At 31.9% G+C, this 19,823-nt stretch overlaps 1 protein-coding gene across 2 annotated transcripts in view; it reads left to right on the top strand.

Moving 5' to 3' along the window:
* l(2)05287 (WD repeat-containing protein l(2)05287) overlaps positions 1–19,823 on the top strand; it is a 211,380-nt gene that overhangs the window by 44,822 nt on the left and 146,735 nt on the right. For both annotated transcript variants that reach the window (XM_090402934.1, XM_090402935.1), the window contains exons 4-5: positions 6,028–6,121; positions 11,367–11,476. In XM_090402934.1, the coding sequence (XP_090259060.1) occupies positions 6,028–6,121; positions 11,367–11,476 (204 nt within the window). The remainder of the gene's footprint in view (positions 1–6,027; positions 6,122–11,366; positions 11,477–19,823) is intronic.

Raw genomic sequence — 19,823 nt, 5'->3', positions numbered from 1 at the left:
ATCAATATTAGATTACTTCATATTAAATGAAAAGACATCAAAATTTTCACTAGATGTTAGAGTTCACACAGGATATGAAATAAGCAGTGACCACTTCCTTGTTAAAATAAAATTAAGATTACCACCTAAATGGCTACAAGTAACAAGAACAGAGAAAAATTGAAACATTTGTTTATAAAACTAGACTATTGAATGACACAAATGTACAATGGCTATATGAACAAAGAATTAACCAGTATCTAGATAAAATAAAACAAAATGAAGAAATAGAAATAGAATGGCTTAATATAAAAACGATACTAAATTCAGCAGCAAATGAAAGCTTAGGAAAGACCAAAAAATTCAATAAAAGAAAAAACTGAAGATCTGGGATGATACAATCAAAGAAATAATCAAAAAGAAAAAAGAAGCCTATCACAAATGGCTAAGCAGTAAAAGATTAGAAGATGAAATAGAATATAAAAGAATAAGAGCCATAGCTAAAAGAGATGTCAGAAAAAGACATAGAGAATCATGGAATAAATTTGTTTCTAATTTAGAACATGATTTATATAAAATAAGACCCAATGTATATAAGATTTTGAAACACCTAAATGCAGATACCAAAGAAAACATAAAATTAAACACTGAATTGAAATTAGAAGAATTTCTAAATTACTACACAGAACTGTGGACAGACAAATATTTTAAAAAAGACAACTGGCAAACAATTAACGAAAATGAAAAGGAAATAACTGAAGAAGAATTAGAAATCAGCCTGAAAGAAACAAGAAACGGAAAATCACCTGGAGAAGATAAGCTAGGTTCAGAACTATATAAATACGCAGGAACAAGATTCAAAGGAAGACTCTTATTATTTTTAAATAAAATTTACTCAACTGGTATCCCCCCAATAGAATGGAAAAAAGCAATTGTGATTCCTATCTTTAAGAAAGGTAATAGAGATGACCCTAAAAACTATAGAGGTATCAGTATACTAAATTCATGTTACAAAATATACAGCAGAATCTTAAATAACAAACTAATGAAATATTCCGAAAACTTTATTCTAGAGGTACAAAATGGATTTAGAAAAGGACGATCATGTATAGACCCAGCCTTCTGCCTAAAATTAATAATAGAGAAAAGAAGAGAATATAATTTAGAAACACATATTGCATTTATTGACTTTGAAAAAGTATTTGACAAAGTTAAAAGAAACATATTATTTAACATATTAAAAGAAAGACAAATACCAAATAATATCCTAAAAGCTGTCACAAGTATATATGAAAATAATCAAATACAAATAAGATTAAATCATGAGCTATCATATACAAGAGAGATAAACCAAGGGGTCCGACAGGGATGTCCCCTCTCAGCAACTCTTTTTAATATCTACTTAAATGAAATAATAATAAAATGGAGTAAAAATTTACATCAAGGAATTAAACTTTCACCTACAGTTAACTTAAACACTCTCCTCTTTGCAGACAACCAAATAATAATTACGAATTCTGAAGATAACTTACAGAAAGCTATTTTAAATCTAAATGAGATATCCAAAGATTATGGTATGATAATAGGAACGGAAAAATCAAAAACTATGGCCTTTAAAGGACAAGATCCAGCAAGAACTAAAATAGTATTAGATAACAAGATCTTAGAACAGGTGAATTCATTTAACTACCTAGGATGTATGATCACTTATGAAAATGAAAAAGATATAAACATAAAAATTGCAAAATATTTAAAAATAACAGGTGTAATTAAAATTAAAATTTAAATATCTCTATATTTAAACCAAACCTAGTTCAAAAACAAACCAGGCTAAAAGTATACAATACATTAGCCCTACCGGTCTTAATGTATGGAAGCGAAATCTGGACAATAAAATAAAAAGACAAACAAAGATTAACAACAGCAGAAATGAAGTTTATGTGAAAAACTGCGAAGTATACCCTATTTGATCACAAAAGAAACGAAGATATTATGAAAGAATTAAACCAAGAACCAGTAATTGAAAAAATTAAAAAATTTAAACATGGATGGAACACGTTCAAAGAATGAAAACAGAAAGATTACCAAAACAAGACTTAAAGTACAAGCCATTAGGAAAAAGAAAACCAGGACGTCCTCTTAAACGATTCAACGATGACTTCTAAGGCCGGAACAGGCCATACTAGGCCTAAATCCTTGATACGTATGATGATGATGACTTAATGTTTCTTTATTTTGAAGCACATTACAAATATTCCGAAAACTTTATTCTAGAGGTACAAAATGGATTTAGAAAAGGACGATCATGTATAGACCCAGCCTTCTGCCTAAAATTAATAATAGAGAAAAGAAGAGAATATAATTTAGAAACACATATTGCATTTATTGACTTTGAAAAAGTATTTGACAAAGTTAAAAGAAACATATTATTTAACATATTAAAAGAAAGACAAATACCAAATAATATCCTAAAAGCTGTCACAAGTATATATGAAAATAATCAAATACAAATAAGATTAAATCATGAGCTATCATATACAAGAGAGATAAACCAAGGGGTCCGACAGGGATGTCCCCTCTCAGCAACTCTTTTTAATATCTACTTAAATGAAATAATAATAAAATGGAGTAAAAATTTACATCAAGGAATTAAACTTTCACCTACAGTTAACTTAAACACTCTCCTCTTTGCAGACAACCAAATAATAATTACGAATTCTGAAGATAACTTACAGAAAGCTATTTTAAATCTAAATGAGATATCCAAAGATTATGGTATGATAATAGGAACGGAAAAATCAAAAACTATGGCCTTTAAAGGACAAGATCCAGCAAGAACTAAAATAGTATTAGATAACAAGATCTTAGAACAGGTTAAACTTTCACCTACAGTTAACTTAAACACTCTCCTCTTTGCAGACAACCAAATAATAATTACGAATTCTGAAGATAACTTACAGAAAGCTATTTTAAATCTAAATGAGATATCCAAAGATTATGGTATGATAATAGGAACGGAAAAATCAAAAACTATGGCCTTTAAAGGACAAGATCCAGCAAGAACTAAAATAGTATTAGATAACAAGATCTTAGAACAGGTGAATTCATTTAACTACCTAGGATGTATGATCACTTATGAAAATGAAAAAGATATAAACATAAAAATTGCAAAATATTTAAAAATAACAGGTGTAATTAACTCTATATTTAAACCAAACCTAGTTCAAAAACAAACCAGGCTAAAAGTATACAATACATTAGCCCTACCGGTCTTAATGTATGGAAGCGAAATCTGGACAATAAAATAAAAAGACAAACAAAGATTAACAACAGCAGAAATGTGAAATGTGAAAAACTGCGAAGTATACCCTATTTGATCACAAAAGAAACGAAGATATTATGAAAGAATTAAACCAAGAACCAGTAATTGAAAAAATTAAAAAATTTAAACATGGATGGAACACGTTCAAAGAATGAAAACAGAAAGATTACCAAAACAAGCCTTAAAGTACAAGCCATTAGGAAAAAGAAAACCAGGACGTCCTCTTAAACGATTCAACGATGACTTCTAAGGCCGGAACAGGCCATACTAGGCCTAAATCCTTGATACGTATGATGATGATGACTTAATGTTTCTTTATTTTGAAGCACATTACAAAACTGGTGATGTCTTGAAGCATTTGCTCAATATGGTTAACAGAATCAATAACTTTCTTTAATGTCTTTTAAAAGAGTAGATTTGGTGCAAAGATTCTGTTGATGTAATATACAACGAGATGAAATCAAGTTATCAGAATTTTGTATTTCATTTTATAAAAATGTAATAAATCCTTCATGTTTCCTTCTCATAAGAGCACCATCTTACATGCATACACTTACCAAATTACACAAATTAAACTTTGCTTCCTGACATTTATCTTGAAAATTATTAAGGACATCAATTCCACATATACTCTCCATGAGAGTAGCCAAAGTTACTAGCACCTCATAACAGTGAAAATCTTCAGTTATAATGTGAATATAAAATAAAACTTGTGCTCAGTCAGTAATATTCAGTAGACTCATTTAGGGCAATCAAAAAATAAGTATTTTCATTTTGGCAAATTTTTTGAAGTTCTTCATTGACAGTTTTGTTCAGTTATAGTTTGTGAAGGAGGAAGTTGTTTGTATTTATTAACTTTATCTGAATCCAAATATGCTGAAACTTTGACAGTGCACTGTTTTATAATTTCCATATCATTATATACTTACCTTTTCTCTCTAATGCATATTCTACATTATAAGTTACATATGTAGTTGAAATAGTTGTCATTGGTTTTTGAAGCTTCATATTTATAAGTATAGATTTTCTTGATTCTCCTTCCAATTTTGCATATTCATGATGCTTATTGTACCATAATGCTAATGAGCATTGTAGCTTTTCACTGTTGAAATCATAGTATCACCAAGTAAATATGCCATTTTTTTTTCTTTGACTGCAAGCATGTAGTATTAATATGAGAAATATTTCTGCAGTTTTCATTCTTCATTGAATGCTCTATTCTCCTCAGTTATTCTTTTCTTCATATTTGGAATATCAAATAATATAAAAAATTAATGAATGAATTAAACACTTTTACTTATTCAGTTTGTTATTAAACAATACATATGACAGCACTGCAATTTTTTGAATCATGCTGAGTGCTTCTAGTGACTAAATATTATATGATTAGGGCATTAACCATTGAACAATGGATAGATTGATTTTTTAACATTGTACTTTAAAAATAACAATTTTTATTTAATAAATTAAATTAAAATACATGCCATTTGAAGATGTGTAATTTATAAATGATGAATACACAATTGACAAAATAAAAAAAAAAAAAAGCTGCACCAAAACCTCAAAAGGGCACATCTGGCCTATGGGCTGCAGGTTTCTCCATCCTTGCTATAACCCATCCAATTTAATACACTAAGTTACAGTCAACCTGTGCCATGTAAGCAAACTGTTGCTGACATCAATACGTTGCAGAGGCATGTTTGTTTAGTGTCTGATGTCTAGACAGTATAGTCACTTGAATTCATGTTAAAAGTTTATTTTTCACTTGGTCAGACTATAATAAATTTAGTTTAATCCTTTATCCAAGTGTATGCAAACAAAGTGTGCGCCTGAAAGTATCTTCAGGACTGGGGACCAAGTGAAAAATAAACTTTTAACATCTTTCTCTAAATCCAGAGTAATTTAATAAAAAGGTGGCACACCGTTTGGCGGCTCCTATACGAGGAGATGACCTTGCTAATGCTTCTGCCTAGGTATCTCCACTTGGGCCTGGCTCCCACTGAAGAGACCTCAATAAAGGTCGAAACTAGTCTGGGTGGTGGCCCATGATTGGGCCATAATTCATGCAAACAGTGATCGATTTTTGTAGCTATGCTGATTTAAGTGGATTAATTTAGTGCTTAGTTTTACAGGTTATGGCTAGACAAAAAAAAAAGCAACATTAATATGATAAATATTATATTAACAGTTTTAGTATGTTAAACCTTCAAAATATCACTGTTGAAATTAAGCAGAAAAACTAAATTCATTTAAATTCAAGTGTCTGGAACAAATGTGTTGAAATGGCTATGTCAAAGAACAACATACAAGTTGCATTTAATGAAATATTTAGATATGAAGAGGATATCTAAATAGAAATGTTTAGCATGCAGCGTACATGATCTATTAATGAAGATGTTTTCATCCATTTTAGGCATATCAAATTAAGAGTTTGTGGCTTTACTTACTATTATCACAGGCTACTACACACATTGAATCTGAGACTGGAAACTTGCACACAAAATGTTTTTTTCATGTACACATGGGCTGGCAAAAAAATTACAGGGAATATTGGTGACAAGTAAGACTATTGACTCACTATTAGATTATCAGAATTTTATAATGTGACTTTTGTCTAAGAAATTGACAGTATATAGTTTGTGTGCCATTTGAAGATCTCTGTATAGGAAGAAATTCTCCTTCTTTACAAAATTAATGATGTAAGTTATGATGTTTTTTTTTTACAGAAACACAATTTATTACTTCACACGCCAGTTGATGCTTTTTATGCAGTACATCAAGAAAGTCCATGGTTTGTGATGACCAAAAAAGAGGATCAAGGTATGTGTTTGTGTGCTCCATCCCATTCTTTCATTTGTTTTTGTTTGTGCTTTGAAAGTCATATGTTAAATGAGATAATGCAGTTACTTCTCCTTTCACAATCACAACCTTGCAGGGACAAATCATCTTGTATCATACTTGTCCATGGGGTGAGACACAAACATCTCTCCTTGTGTTACAAATTGTAGCTTTGGTTTCCATTGAAACCAAAACCGTGTAGAGATGGAAAAAATGTTTCAGGAATATATTAAAAACCAGTAAGTAAGGGAAGTTCTCTATTTGGTTGATATATTTAAATTGAAAAAACAGTGTTTGGAATTATGTGTTACATTAATGAGACATGAACCATGTGTAAATGATTAGCATACTTGAGGGAAAGAATGGACATGAATAGAAATACATTCATTAAAGACAAATGAATTACCAATTTGTTATCCATGGACTACCATTCTTGGTAGTCCATGGATTACAAAAGAAATCCTAGAACTAATTGAAAAAAAGGAAACAAATTAAAACAACAGATTGGCAAAAACCAAATTATCTGAATCTGAATAAAGCTATTAAAAAAATCTTGTCAAAAAAGATTAAAAATAGCTATATCCAAAACATCTGTAAAGAAATAGAAAGATACTCCAACTCTAATGAAAAAACAGATTTATTCAAGAAGGTTAAGGATAGAACCAAAAAATTCAAACCAAAACTTAATATAATTGCAGAGGAAAACGGCAAGATCTTAAATGACACTAATGGCATAGCCAGAAGATGGAAAGAGTATTGTGCTGAGCTTTACAGGACCCAGCTATTCAACAAGAAGACGAAGGAGCTACGGAACCGGAGATCCTCAAAAGTGAAGTAGAACAAGCAAGCAAAATGTTAAGGAATAACAAAGCCCCAGGTCCTGATTCAATACCGGCTGAAAAACCTTGGAGAAAATGCAGTCAGTTGGATACATGATTTATGCAACAAATATGCCAGCAAAGGTTGGTCGATTGGTAGAGCCTCTACTACTAATGGCTCCAAAAAAGTTAAACAAGTTTGAGTGCGGTTAGTAGTTGAAGGGGTTCAATCGTTCGATGCTGTTGGCACACTCTCCCTCAATGAATCTTTGGACTCCCTGGAGGTGTCACATAATAATAATAAAAATCTGGAAGACTGGAAGATGGCCGAATGACTGGACTAGTTCCACCATTATCCAATCTACAAAAAAAGGCAATCACAACAAATGTGAAACTACCACACCATTGCCCTTATCTCACATACTAGATTTTACTACATATTATTAAGGAAAGATTACAAAGTTTTATAGACCATCAGATCTCAGAAGAACAAGCAAGATTCAGAAAAGATCGCAGAACTAGAGATCATATATCTGACATCCGACAAATAATCGAAAAAGCAAGAGAATTCAACTTAAGCCTTTATCTATGCTTTATAGATTACTCCAAGGCCTTTGACTGTATGAGGTGGGATATCATGCAAGAATCAGGAATACTAAACCATCTAGTAACCCTCATAAAGAACTTATATCAAGGAAATCAAGCAACAGTAAGAATTGAAATCTCATTGTCCCCCTGTATTCCAGTTTGAAAAAGGATAAGACATGGATGTATACTCTCACCATTACTATTCAACCTTTGCAGTGAAACTATAATGAAAAGATCTCCAGAAAAGTGGAATGGAGGCATTAAATTAGGTGGCCGAACAATCACTAACCTACGATATGCAGATGACACAGTGATAATAGCAGCAAACGAACAGGAATTAACACGTTCGCTGCCAACTACGAGTATACTCGTAGTTTGTATATGTGCTACACAAGCCAGCTACGAGTATACTCGTATGATGCTTACTGCTGGCAACGAGCTTACCATACTGACCTTGAAGAAGTGAAAATGCTTGGCTTGTGGAGCTAGCAGCAAAACTGTGTATACTCATAGATGGTCTATGCTCTGCACAAGCCCACTACGAGTATACTCATATTTTAAACAATGCAGAAGAGATAGATATAGAAGGAATTGAAATTGTCGACAATTTCAACTACCTTGGAGTAATAATAACAAAAAACAAAGATCTGGAAAGATGGGCACATCTCCAAAAAGACCAAAATTAAGCTTGTAGAAACCTTAGTTTTTCGATCTTTCTCTATGGTTCTGAATCTTGGACAATGACAGAAGAAGAATTGAGACGTTTGAGCTCTGGTGCTGGAGAAGATTGTTAAGAGTGTCTTGGACAGAAAAATGAACAAACAAAAGTATCCTAAAAGAACTGAAGACTGATAAACATAATTGACAAGAGAATAGTGCAGTATTTTGGATACATATGTAGAAGGAAAGGCAACTGCCTGGAAAAAATAATCGTCCAGGGTAAACCGTGTGGGAAAAGAAAAAGAGGAAAACCCCCAATGAGTGGATTGACCAAATATCAAGAATCACTGGACTTAAACAAGAACAAGCAATGAGAAGCACAGGGAAGAAAGAAATGGCAAAGCATGATCAGGAAGGTCACACGTCCTCAGACATGAGGAGATCTGAGAGAGAGAATGATATGGTCTTGTTTAATAAGTTGTCATCATTTGAAATTTTAAAAAAATTATAAGAAGTGGGAGTGATATTTTTTGAAAACAAAATATAAATAATTAACCTATAACAAGATATTGATAGCTTAGTAAATTACTATTAGAGGGGATCATATCCATTAAACTAATAATAAACATATGATTCATTTGAGCACAGAATTAATCATTTGTATCGATGGAGTACTAAGCAAGCAAATCATCCTCTCTTGGAAGTCACCAGATTCCATTTCTTTATAAAACAGAAGAATTCATTTTCTTCTTGCTTGGGAAGCATCTTGCATCCCAAGCAAGAAGAAATGCTTGGGAATAAATGGATTTTTACTTTTACTCACTGTTTTATGCTTTCAGAAGACTGCATTGAAAATGATGCTACATAGTGAATTTCCATGGATACCATACTGCACAAATACAAGCAAAACAATGTACAAGTTTTATTGTGGCATTAAATACAGTGCAATTGACCTAATAATCCATTGTCAAATAATTGACAAAGGTATTTATTCTAATGATTTTTGATCTCTCATCATGTACCTTTCTTTTGCCTCAAGAAAGGAAGGACTTCAGTTTTCAGAGACAAATCACTTTTAAGGTTTATTTTCTAGAAAAGTCATGTTAATCTTTTAATTTGATTTTTCCCTCCTTTTGGAAATCACCTGGGGGTAAAAATATGGAAATAGGAAATGATTGTGAAGCTTTATGTAAAATCTGCATTTCAAAACCTGCTAATATATGCTAGAGGCTGATATAGAAATATGCGAAATGTCATATTGGAGAATCTTGAATTTTATTTCATAAATAAAATAAGAGAAAGTATGATTGTGTGTTTGTTTTAAGGATACTTGTGCTATAGCGTTTCTTAAAATTCACACAATAACACAAGAAAATGCTGAATAAATAGAAAATTTAATAGAGAGCCACATATTTTCACCTTAAAATTATGTATCATCAGTGGCATTAGGTAATAGAATACAAGATAGAACTAGATCAGCAGATAAATTTAAAACTTTGAGAACTATGTGATGTTATACATAAAACAGTGTAACAGTATTATTAGCTATTACTTAATTATATTATTAAAAAAACCTGTGGGATTTTAGATTCAAACTTGTGGCAACACTCTATTGGTGTTGCCACAAGTTTGAACATTTATTTAAAGAAAGTGCCAAAGCTTTATTCCATCATCCGAACTTGAATCAGAATGACTGCTTCTCACTTTCAAACACACGGGAAAGTCTTATTCTAATCACATAATTAATTTTTTAAATAATTAACACAATTAAGTAAGGGCCAGTAATACATTTCATCAGTTTTTGCTTTGTGCTGTTTTATTTATGACATCATGCAGCTTTCACTGTTTTAGATTTGTCCATTATTATAGTTCTACCTTGTATTCTATTACCCAGTGCCACTTATGATCTGTAATTTTCAGATCGAAATATTGTTACAATGATGTATGTTTCTATACAATGCTGATTGTATTTTTGATGAATGCAGGGGAAGACAGGAACTGAAACCATACTCCTATTTTATATTTGCACTCAAATAGTGTATAAAGTTATTGCAAGTTCAATCAATAGATAATAAGAAACACATGCAAATTTTCCTTTCCAAGAAGCTTGAACCTCTCCTTTCCTCAAAGCAACTTTTTAAATCTTCATTTATGGGAAATATACAGTCACACTGGTTCATAATCCTAGTACATGCAGCAATCGGAGACATTTTTACAAATGTTTGATGCACAACATGCATGAGATACAACCGACAATAATTTGCATTTTTAATTTATTAACATTACTTTTATTTACATAATCAGAATGATTAATTGATTCCATCTTTAGTGTAAATACCAATAGCTAGTTGACAACTAAAGCATGACTAGTGTGCAGACACAGAACCACTGTTAACTCATCTCATTTATTCTAGCAAAAGTAGGTTTAAAATTTTTTTTTTTTTTTTTTTTTTTTTTTTTTTTTTTTTTTTTTTTAAATAAGGTACGAAACATGCCTCACTAAGCATGTTGAAACCAGACATATTGGAAAAGCAATTTTGGGCAAGAATGCCAAGGAGAATTCTGAAGTCCCTCTAGCAAGAAGTGTGGGAGATGGATTGAATCTATGTGTGTGTGTGTTTACATATATTCTGCATATTAGTCCAGTAGTAGTACTAATCAATGCTTTCTGTTGAACTGTTAGGATTAATATTTTGGAATGAATTAATCATTCCAAAATATCTGGTTTTCTGCCATTACTTACTAATATAAACAACTAATTATAATATGTGTATTAGTATTAATGTAAATTGTGTTGTATACTTGTTAAACATTGTTAGTTGGTTTTGATTTTCATTCAAAATACAAATGAAGTTGGTAATGTGATACATTTTATTTTTAAATTATAGTTTGATTTGTATAAATATTTAGCCCTTAAAATTATAATTGCATCTCATCTTTTAACATATTAGGTCTAAAATTGTCTTGTTACAGCTATTGGGTTATAAACCAAGTAACTTGATTTATAACCCACTGTTAGTAACAATAGGGTGTTTAATCCTGAAATTATCATATAAGTTAAATGGGAGAAGCTGATAAAATTGACTAACCAACTAAAAAGTTGCTTATTGATCTTGTTTCTTTTATGATTCATCTGTTTTTAAAGTATTTTCAAATTGCAGAGTTCCATCATATACTTTCTGTACAAATTCAGCCATCTGGCAGGCCTTTGAAGAAATTTATACTAAAACCTGTTATGAACACTCAGAATAGTGTGACTTTTGGTGTAAAGGTAAGATGAATTCATTATTAATTTTTTTTTGTTCATATTTTTATAGTTCACCATTGTAATTTTTTAAATCAGTGATGGATTGAGAAACAGTGAGTTCATATTTCAACTAGGTCAGAAGTCATATTCAATAATTTTATTGTTTATTGAATCACTCACTGACTTCAGCATGCAGTAAAAAAAATTGTTAAAAGATTTTTAATGCTTGGAAATAATTCACTACCCTTCTGAATATATGTAGCACTGGTCTTCATGTTATATTTTAATTTTAGAATTGATTTGTTTTGGGAACATTTTGTTTACTCATATTTTTGATAAATGCATAACTTGTTTTTTCTTCACAGAAGATTATACGTTAAAATTTATTTGTAAACATGATTTAATTTGATTTAATTTCATTTGACTTCAACCACTAATGAAATGGTAGGAATGACATATATGAATAGCTGTTTATTATTATGATCAAAGAATGTTGAAGAAACAGTGAGCAACAGGAAGTGTGCCATTTCATATGAAGTGCTTGGAGTCTGAAGAGCCTTGAAATGAGTCTTGTTTCCTCCACTACATTTTGGCATGCTGTGGTGTATATTGAAGTCATTTGTCATGTTGTCAGATATACATTGGACGTGTCTTTTACAAGTTTGTAAAACAACAGTAATCAGTTTTGACATATGAAAATATGATTGGTGTTGAAATTTATCACTGAATAAAAATTTTTTTTTTTTTTTTTTGTTTGTTTGAAACAACTTTAGATCCGATTGTACAAGAGAATGATGATGGCGTATGACATCAATGACTGATCATGAAGTGAGTGGCTAAAAATCACACAATGCTTTCTACAAGCAGAAAGCTAAGCAGTTGGAGAAAATTGGCAAATAAGTCAGATCACTCACACTAAAATTGAACATTAATAAGATTCAGCCAAATCAAGATCAGAGTAAGGTTTGGAACATTCTTCCTACACACTCTTGTGGTTATTTCTTAAATTAAAGACTTCTCAAAGATATCTGTTTTGGAAATGACTAAGAGGTTAAAGCAGAGGTGGGAAAATGGTTATAAAAGCAACCTGAAAAATTTTATTAAAACGTTTTACATAGTGGAGAAAATGTATCTTCAAAGATATCCCTGTAAGACAGGGATGTCTTCTGTCAGCACTTTTTAATATACACGCCACGAGTTACGTAAGTAATGCTTTCTGTAAACCTTCGAATAACTTGAATTTTACGTACGTCGAATTTGTAAATTACATATATGCAATAAAATGTTCAATAGTGATACTGATCACTATTGAACATTTCACTACTCGTACTGCTGTCGTATATTAATTTTTTTTGCCATTAATCAGATATTTTAAATTTTTAATATTTTTCATTTTTGGGGTGATTAAAAAAAACTCAATTATAAAAAAATTTATCAATTGCATTTGAATAATATACATACTGTAAATGTGAAAGTATGAAGAATACATAATAAAAGAATATAAAAACAAACTGAAATATAACTTTTCAAATAAAAAAATGTCTTGTGACTGCTAAGTTATCTGTTTTCTAAGGAATGCTGTTCTGCTGGAAGTTTTACCCCTTTCGATGTTGAAGGCTGAGAGTAGTCGGGGTTGTCTGAGTTGTCAACTTTACTTTGGCACAATCTACTCTAGACATGTTTATGAGATCCCATCTCACAAACATGTCTAGAGTAGATTGTGTGGTCACACGCTTCTTGTCCTCGTAGATGGCCTTGTAGCTAGACATATCAGAATAGATATGGCGGCTAACATTTTCGAACCGCTCGGTGTCCGGATCCATTGATTCTGATTTTGCTAGTGCTATGTCTATCAAGTTAAAAACCTCAGCTAGTCCCTTCATTGTAAATTTCTTTATGTCTGGTGGTTCAATCAGCTTAGTATTTTCTTCAGAATTTCAGAATGCCTCCAACTGAATAAGGTCATCATTAGTTAGCTCTTCATCATGATGCAAAAGAGGCTCGTTAATGTCACCATTATCCACTTCCAGCTCTAATTGCTGTACCAGTTGTACACACGTCTCTGCCGCCCGTTGTAATTCATGTGTCGATATATAGGTTGATTTATTTTTCGAGCTATTGTTGATTAATTGCAGACCTTTATTTTTTAGACTTATTACCAGCGCATTCCATTCCATTTTAAAGGTAAAACAACAACAAACTAGCAGTGATAACAAGTGACTGAGCTAACCACATGAGGCGTCTACTACTGTACTGCAATAAGGCTGTCAAAGATGCACCTGCGCAAAGCCGCAAACGTGTTCATAAGCGCTAGTAGATTTATTACAGAACTGCGAATTTATGTAACACGGGGTGTAACTGTGTGTGTGTGTGTGTGTATTTTTTTTGTGTGTGTGTGTGTGTCTATTAATGAAATACTAATAGTGGAATACCTTTTTATAATCCCAGGTGTAGAAATTTCCCATAATAAAATAATTATTTGCAGATGATCTGATAATAATGTCAGACAAGGAATATAATCTGCAGAGAGCAATATATAATTTACCAATCATAGTAAAACAGTTTGGAATGAAAATATCTATTGATAAAACAAAAACAGTGTCATTTTTTGCAGACAAACTCCAGTTAGAAGTAAAATAGTTATTAATAATAAAATAATAGAACAGATTAATATTTTTAATTATCTTGGATATGAAATATATGAAAGAGAATAGGATATGAAATTAAAAGCTTCAAAATTTTGCAGGTTATAGGACTAATAACAAGAACTCTTAATCTTGTACAAAAAGAAATGCATTTGAAAATATACTTCTGCAATACCTACATTATTATATATAGCAACAAAATTTTGGCAAAGAATAAAGATGAGTGAATTGAGATTCATAAGAACTGCAAAATACTCATTATTAGATGGAAAAAGGAATGAAGATATTTTTTAAAAAAGTAAACATAAAATTAAACAAAATTGGACAGAATGAGTAAATTGAGCAGCCAACACTCGATCTTAAACAATTAATGAAATTTAAATGAAATGGGAAGAGAAGGTTGAGTAGACCTCAAGAAGCGATCAGATTACAAATGAGACTAGAACAGATAAGGTCTATATTCGTATTTAGTGTTATGATGATGCAAATTACTGTTTCAAAGGACAGTTTTCAACAATGAAAATAGACAAGTTTTATTTCCTCTGAATTGCCAGCCATCTTCTATTTTCTCAGTGCTTGTCTTATTTTTCACATGATTTTTAGGAGATATTGCTTTTTGTATGAAATAGACCTGTTGATTGGTTGAATGATATGTATGCGGAGTGGGAAAAATGGCTGCTTTAGTTTTATTAAAATAATGGTATTTTCTATTTTGGTTGTGTTGCCATTCTCAGGACTCTGAAGCATGATAAGAAATAACTATATTCCAATTTAGTCAACACAACACTGGTGGACTCTCTCCATTTTGGTCTGGGTGCACTTGTTTTAAACAATACAACCTTTAGGGTTTGCTACAGAAAAACCCCCTTCCCATCACAATCCTTTCTCCTTCATTTTAGTGTGATTGTGTTGAAAAAGGAGACTGTAAGCTATATAACAAATGAGTTATTTTAAATTTGTGGAAATCATTTGTGCCTAAGATCTCCTTGAGAATGTAACTCTGTCCTTTTACATCTATTTTTCAGGCTCATCCATTTCTTTTGTCAGTAATTTTTGCAGCTGCAGATTATCTACTAGTGAATTTGCCATAGCAAATTTCCTTTATTGTTCTAGAGCAGGCGTTCCCAACCCTATGCCTGTGGGGCCCCATGGCATCCGTCAACCAATTTGTGTGTGCCCGCCGCTGTTCAACTGTGTGCCGTATAGTTTGAAATAATCATGTGCACATTACGAAACAATTCATGGCATGCTATATGACGCATGCGTTAATGACACATGACGAGTATTAAACGCATACAATGTAAAGTAGATGCACATTCGAAGTTGTTCATTATCTGTTGCTAGTTATATGCGCATAATTTTAACGGTGTCTTGTACTTAAATTTTTGAAATATTTTGATTTTTAATCCCAAAATGAGTGAATTATTTTATATCATTAAAATCATTTTAAAGATCACACTAACTTACATATATATATTTAAATTTTTATATAATGTAAACTTTTAAGTAATAAAACATTTGATTATAATGTAAACTTTGTATGTATTCATTTAACAAAAGAATTCAAAAAATTTGCTTAAAAAAATAGATGGTGCCCGTCGCCCAACCGGTATTTTAGAATGTGCTCTAGGAAACAAAAAGGTTGGGAACCCCTGCTCTAGAGAGTTGACTGTAGTTATTCTAAGTCATGCCATGCTTATGATATCTTTATAATAATGTATTGTAATATAATATGAATTATATTTTTTTTTAGTTACAGTTGGGAGGTCCCACCTCCTGCTTGCTGCCAACTAACCACTCCTTCCCTGCATCCCCCAGTTATTCTTTGAATTTTTTTTTTTTTTCTCACTTGCTTTGCTGGATGCATAATATTCTCTATCTTTAATTTTGTATTTCAGTAAGAATATGGATGATGATAGTTTGCCTCTTAGCTAGTAGATGATTAGTTTTTGGCTCTGCATTTTTGTATTATTCGTTTATTTTGCATGCATATATTTATATTACTGTGAAGGTTTAATTAATTTTTATACAACTCAACATAAAGAAATTATAATCAGTAATACTTCTTAATCAGAGATCAGATTATGCAGATGAAACTCTCCATTTCTTTCATTCCTATCATATTCTTTTATCATGAACACTGGTTCAGCTCATGTTTTTTTTTTTTTTTTCCCTAAATCTGTCTGGTCTCTATCTTCGTCATGGTCTTCCTCTTGGCTTTTCTTCTCCCATCTCAACTTTTATTCCATAGATTCTTGGTATTCTTTCTAAATTCATTCTCATATATCCATACCATTTGAAGTAGAAGTTCACAGGCATATCCGCAACATTTTGTAGTACCAAAACATTCCTAATGTCCATATTTCTTATTTGTTTTTTGCTAACATTGAACTCAAAACTTTGATTTCCATAGCTTTCATTTTACTTATTTGCTTTTGTTAGTCTCTCTGTCTCTTGCATAAGAAAAAATTGACAAAAAAAAGTAATTTCTGTTAATTAAAAGCTTGCACGTCAGTGGAACCTCAAACTAGACTATTTACATTGTTAAAGCTTTGGCCAAAGAGAAATCCTCTTTAATATCTCCTAATCTGAACTTCCACCATTAGAAAGTACACTTCCCAAATATTTGAGTTTTTTCAATACTCTTCAGACTGTCAGATCAAATCTAACACTGTTAATGTATACATTTTCTCTACGATTTAAAACCATGTACTCACTCACTCTTATTTGTGTTAATATGTAACCCATTGTTCTTTGTCACACTGTTCCAATTTGTCCAGTTTCTTCTGTAGTTCTGATTATGCTCAAATCGTCATATCTGCAAATGTGGATTTCTGGTTGTTAACTGTGTCTAGGACACTATTCATCACAGCAGTGAATAGCATTGGAGATAACATCCTTGTCAGTGCAAAAAGTTGATCTCCCTTTTCTAAAGTCGAAATGTTCTTCTCTTAGACCCTCCTCTATCATCATCATCATCATAAAATTTGTGTCATGTACCCGCAAGGGTGTATAGGATACTATAGTACTACATGAAAAACTTACATCGCCACTAACTTCCTATCTATAATTTTCCTGCAAATCAATCTATTATGTATCAAGACTCCAACATTATCGGATCTTATATTTATGTCTTATAATGCACTTTTTACTGTATCAATCGATCTATATCTTGGTCTTCCTCTGGATCTTATTCCTGCCAACCTGGTAGAGAACACTTGGTTTGCTAATCTCTCCTCTCCCATTCTGTTTAAGTGACCATACCACCTAAGATTAGCTCTGCTAACATATTCCTGGATGCTAGCAATGTCAAGTTCTTTCCTAATGTCCTCCTTTTTAATACGATATTGCCATCTGTTCACACCCCTAATCTTTCTCAGGACTCTCATATCTGCGGTCTCTCGTCTTTGGTCAAGTGTCTTAAACTTATGGATCTGAGAGCTGGGTTAGAAATAGAATTGGTTTGAACACTGTCTTGTATACAGCCAATTTAGTGTTTTGACTAATTTCTCTCGTTTTCCATATAAATTTATTCATTTGACTTCCTACCATACCAGCTTTGTTGATTCTGTTGTCTATTTCCATATTTAATTTACCATCTTCACTAAAAATCGTGCCTAAGTAGCTGAAATGTTTTACTTGTTCTATAGGTTCTCCATTCACAATGCAGTTGATATATTCAATGTTTCTGCCTATTTTCATTCTTTGTCTTTTTAATGCTGACCTTCATACCATATCTATCATAACAGTTGTTCAATTTAGTCAGGGAATCTTGTAGCTGATTAATTTAGAAGTATAACATCATCTGCGCAAAGAGCTGACATTAACATCTCCAATTTTGATATCAGGTTTAATACCACATTTCCTTCATAATGTGATGCATATAGATAATGAATAACACAGGGGATAATGTACATCCTTATCTGACACCAGGTTTAACATTAAACCACCTTTCCGTACTTCCTTCAATTCTAACTGCTGACTTACAACTCAAATAAAGACTAATATTGCTTGATATAATGCCCCATCAACACCATAAATCTGTAGCGGATTGAATAGTTTCTCTCTTGGCACCTTGTTATATGCCTTTTCCAGATCTACAAAACTTAAATACAGATCTTTGTTATATTCCCATGATTTCTCAACTATCTATCGTAAGGTTAGGTTTCTCAAGTATACTTGCATATATCTTATCAGGAACACTCAGTAGGGAAATACCTCTGTAATTCTCACATTCAGTTTTCTGAATTCCTTCCATCTCATTAGGAATGAGATGGAAGGAATACATTGAAGATCTATATGACAAGGAAAATAGGCCAAATGAGTTGCCATTAGAAGATATAAAGAAGGTAAATGAAGATGATTTAGGCTAGAGATTTTGAAGACAGAAGTAGAAATGGCCATTAAAGAAATAAAAAGTGGAAAGGCAGAAGGAATAGATGAAATACCAGAATTCCTGAAACAACTTCAGAAGAAAGGAACTGAAGAAATAACCAAAATAAATTTAATTTATAACAAAGGAGAATTACCAAAAGATTTTATGACCTTAATATTTATACCTGTACCAAAGAAAAGTAATGCAGTGAACTGCAAGGATTTTAGAACAATAAGCCTCATTTCCCATACATCAAAAATACTTATGAGAATCTTAATACAAAGAATTGCATCTAAGGTGGAAGAATTTCTTGGAGAAGATCAGTTTGGTTTCAGGAAGGGTAGGGGAACAAGAGATGCGATTGGACTGTTAAGAATAGTAAGTGAAAGAAGTCTGGAAGTGAATGAAGAAGTTGATATCTGTTATGTTGAAAGAGCTTTTGACTTTGTAAAATGGGATAAGATGGTGGAAGTAATGGAAAAGATTGGTATAGATTGGAAAGACAGAAGGCTAATTATTTTACTATAAATGGGACAAACTGTCATGGTGAGAGACATATATGGTACAACAGAAACAGGCATCATTGGACGAGGAGTACGGCTGTTCTCTGTCACCAATTTTGTTTAAATGTATTCTGAAGCATGTTAAAAGAAGCACTGGAGAATTTAGAAGAAGGAATGAAGATTGGAGGTAGACAAATATTTGCAATAAGATACACAGATGACAAGGCATTATTATCAAACCCTGAAACAGGACTAAAACATTTGTTGAACAGATTACTGAAATCATGTATCAATTATGAATGAAAATTTAACATAAGAAAAACAAAGGTAATGAAAATAGAAAGGAAAGAGGCAAATATGAATATCAGAATAAATGGGAAAAATTTAATCAAGTAAAGACATTTAAATATCTAGGAAGTGAGATTAGCAGTGATGGAAGATGTAAAAGTGACATAAAAGCAAGAATAGTGATGGGAAGAGATGCCTTTAATAGAAAATGGAATTTATTCAGAAGTAAAATTGGATAGAAACCTAAAGAAAAGACTAATAAAATGTTATGTGTGGAGTGTTGCCCCTCTAAACAGCTGAAACTTGGACATTGAAGAAAGAAGAAATTAAGATTTTGGAAAGCTTTGAGATGTGGATTTGGAGAAGGATGGAAAAAAATCAAATGGACAGATAAAATAACTAATGAAGAGGAAGTCTGTTAACACGTTCGCTGCCACGCTACTTTTGCTTGGTCTGTTCCCCTACGCCGAGCAGTTTTCCTTCTTCAAGGTCAGTACGATAATCTCGTTACCGGAGGTAAACGTCCTACGAGTATACTCGTAGTTGGCTTGTACGGAGCA

The sequence above is a fragment of the Typopeltis vanoorti genome, chromosome 13 (assembly GCF_054136105.1).
Source record: "Typopeltis vanoorti isolate ZY-2024b chromosome 13, IOZ_Tvanoo_1.0, whole genome shotgun sequence".
In the NCBI taxonomy this organism is placed as follows: Eukaryota; Metazoa; Arthropoda; class Arachnida; order Uropygi; family Thelyphonidae; genus Typopeltis; species Typopeltis vanoorti.
This window is presented reverse-complemented; position numbering and strand designations above follow the sequence as displayed.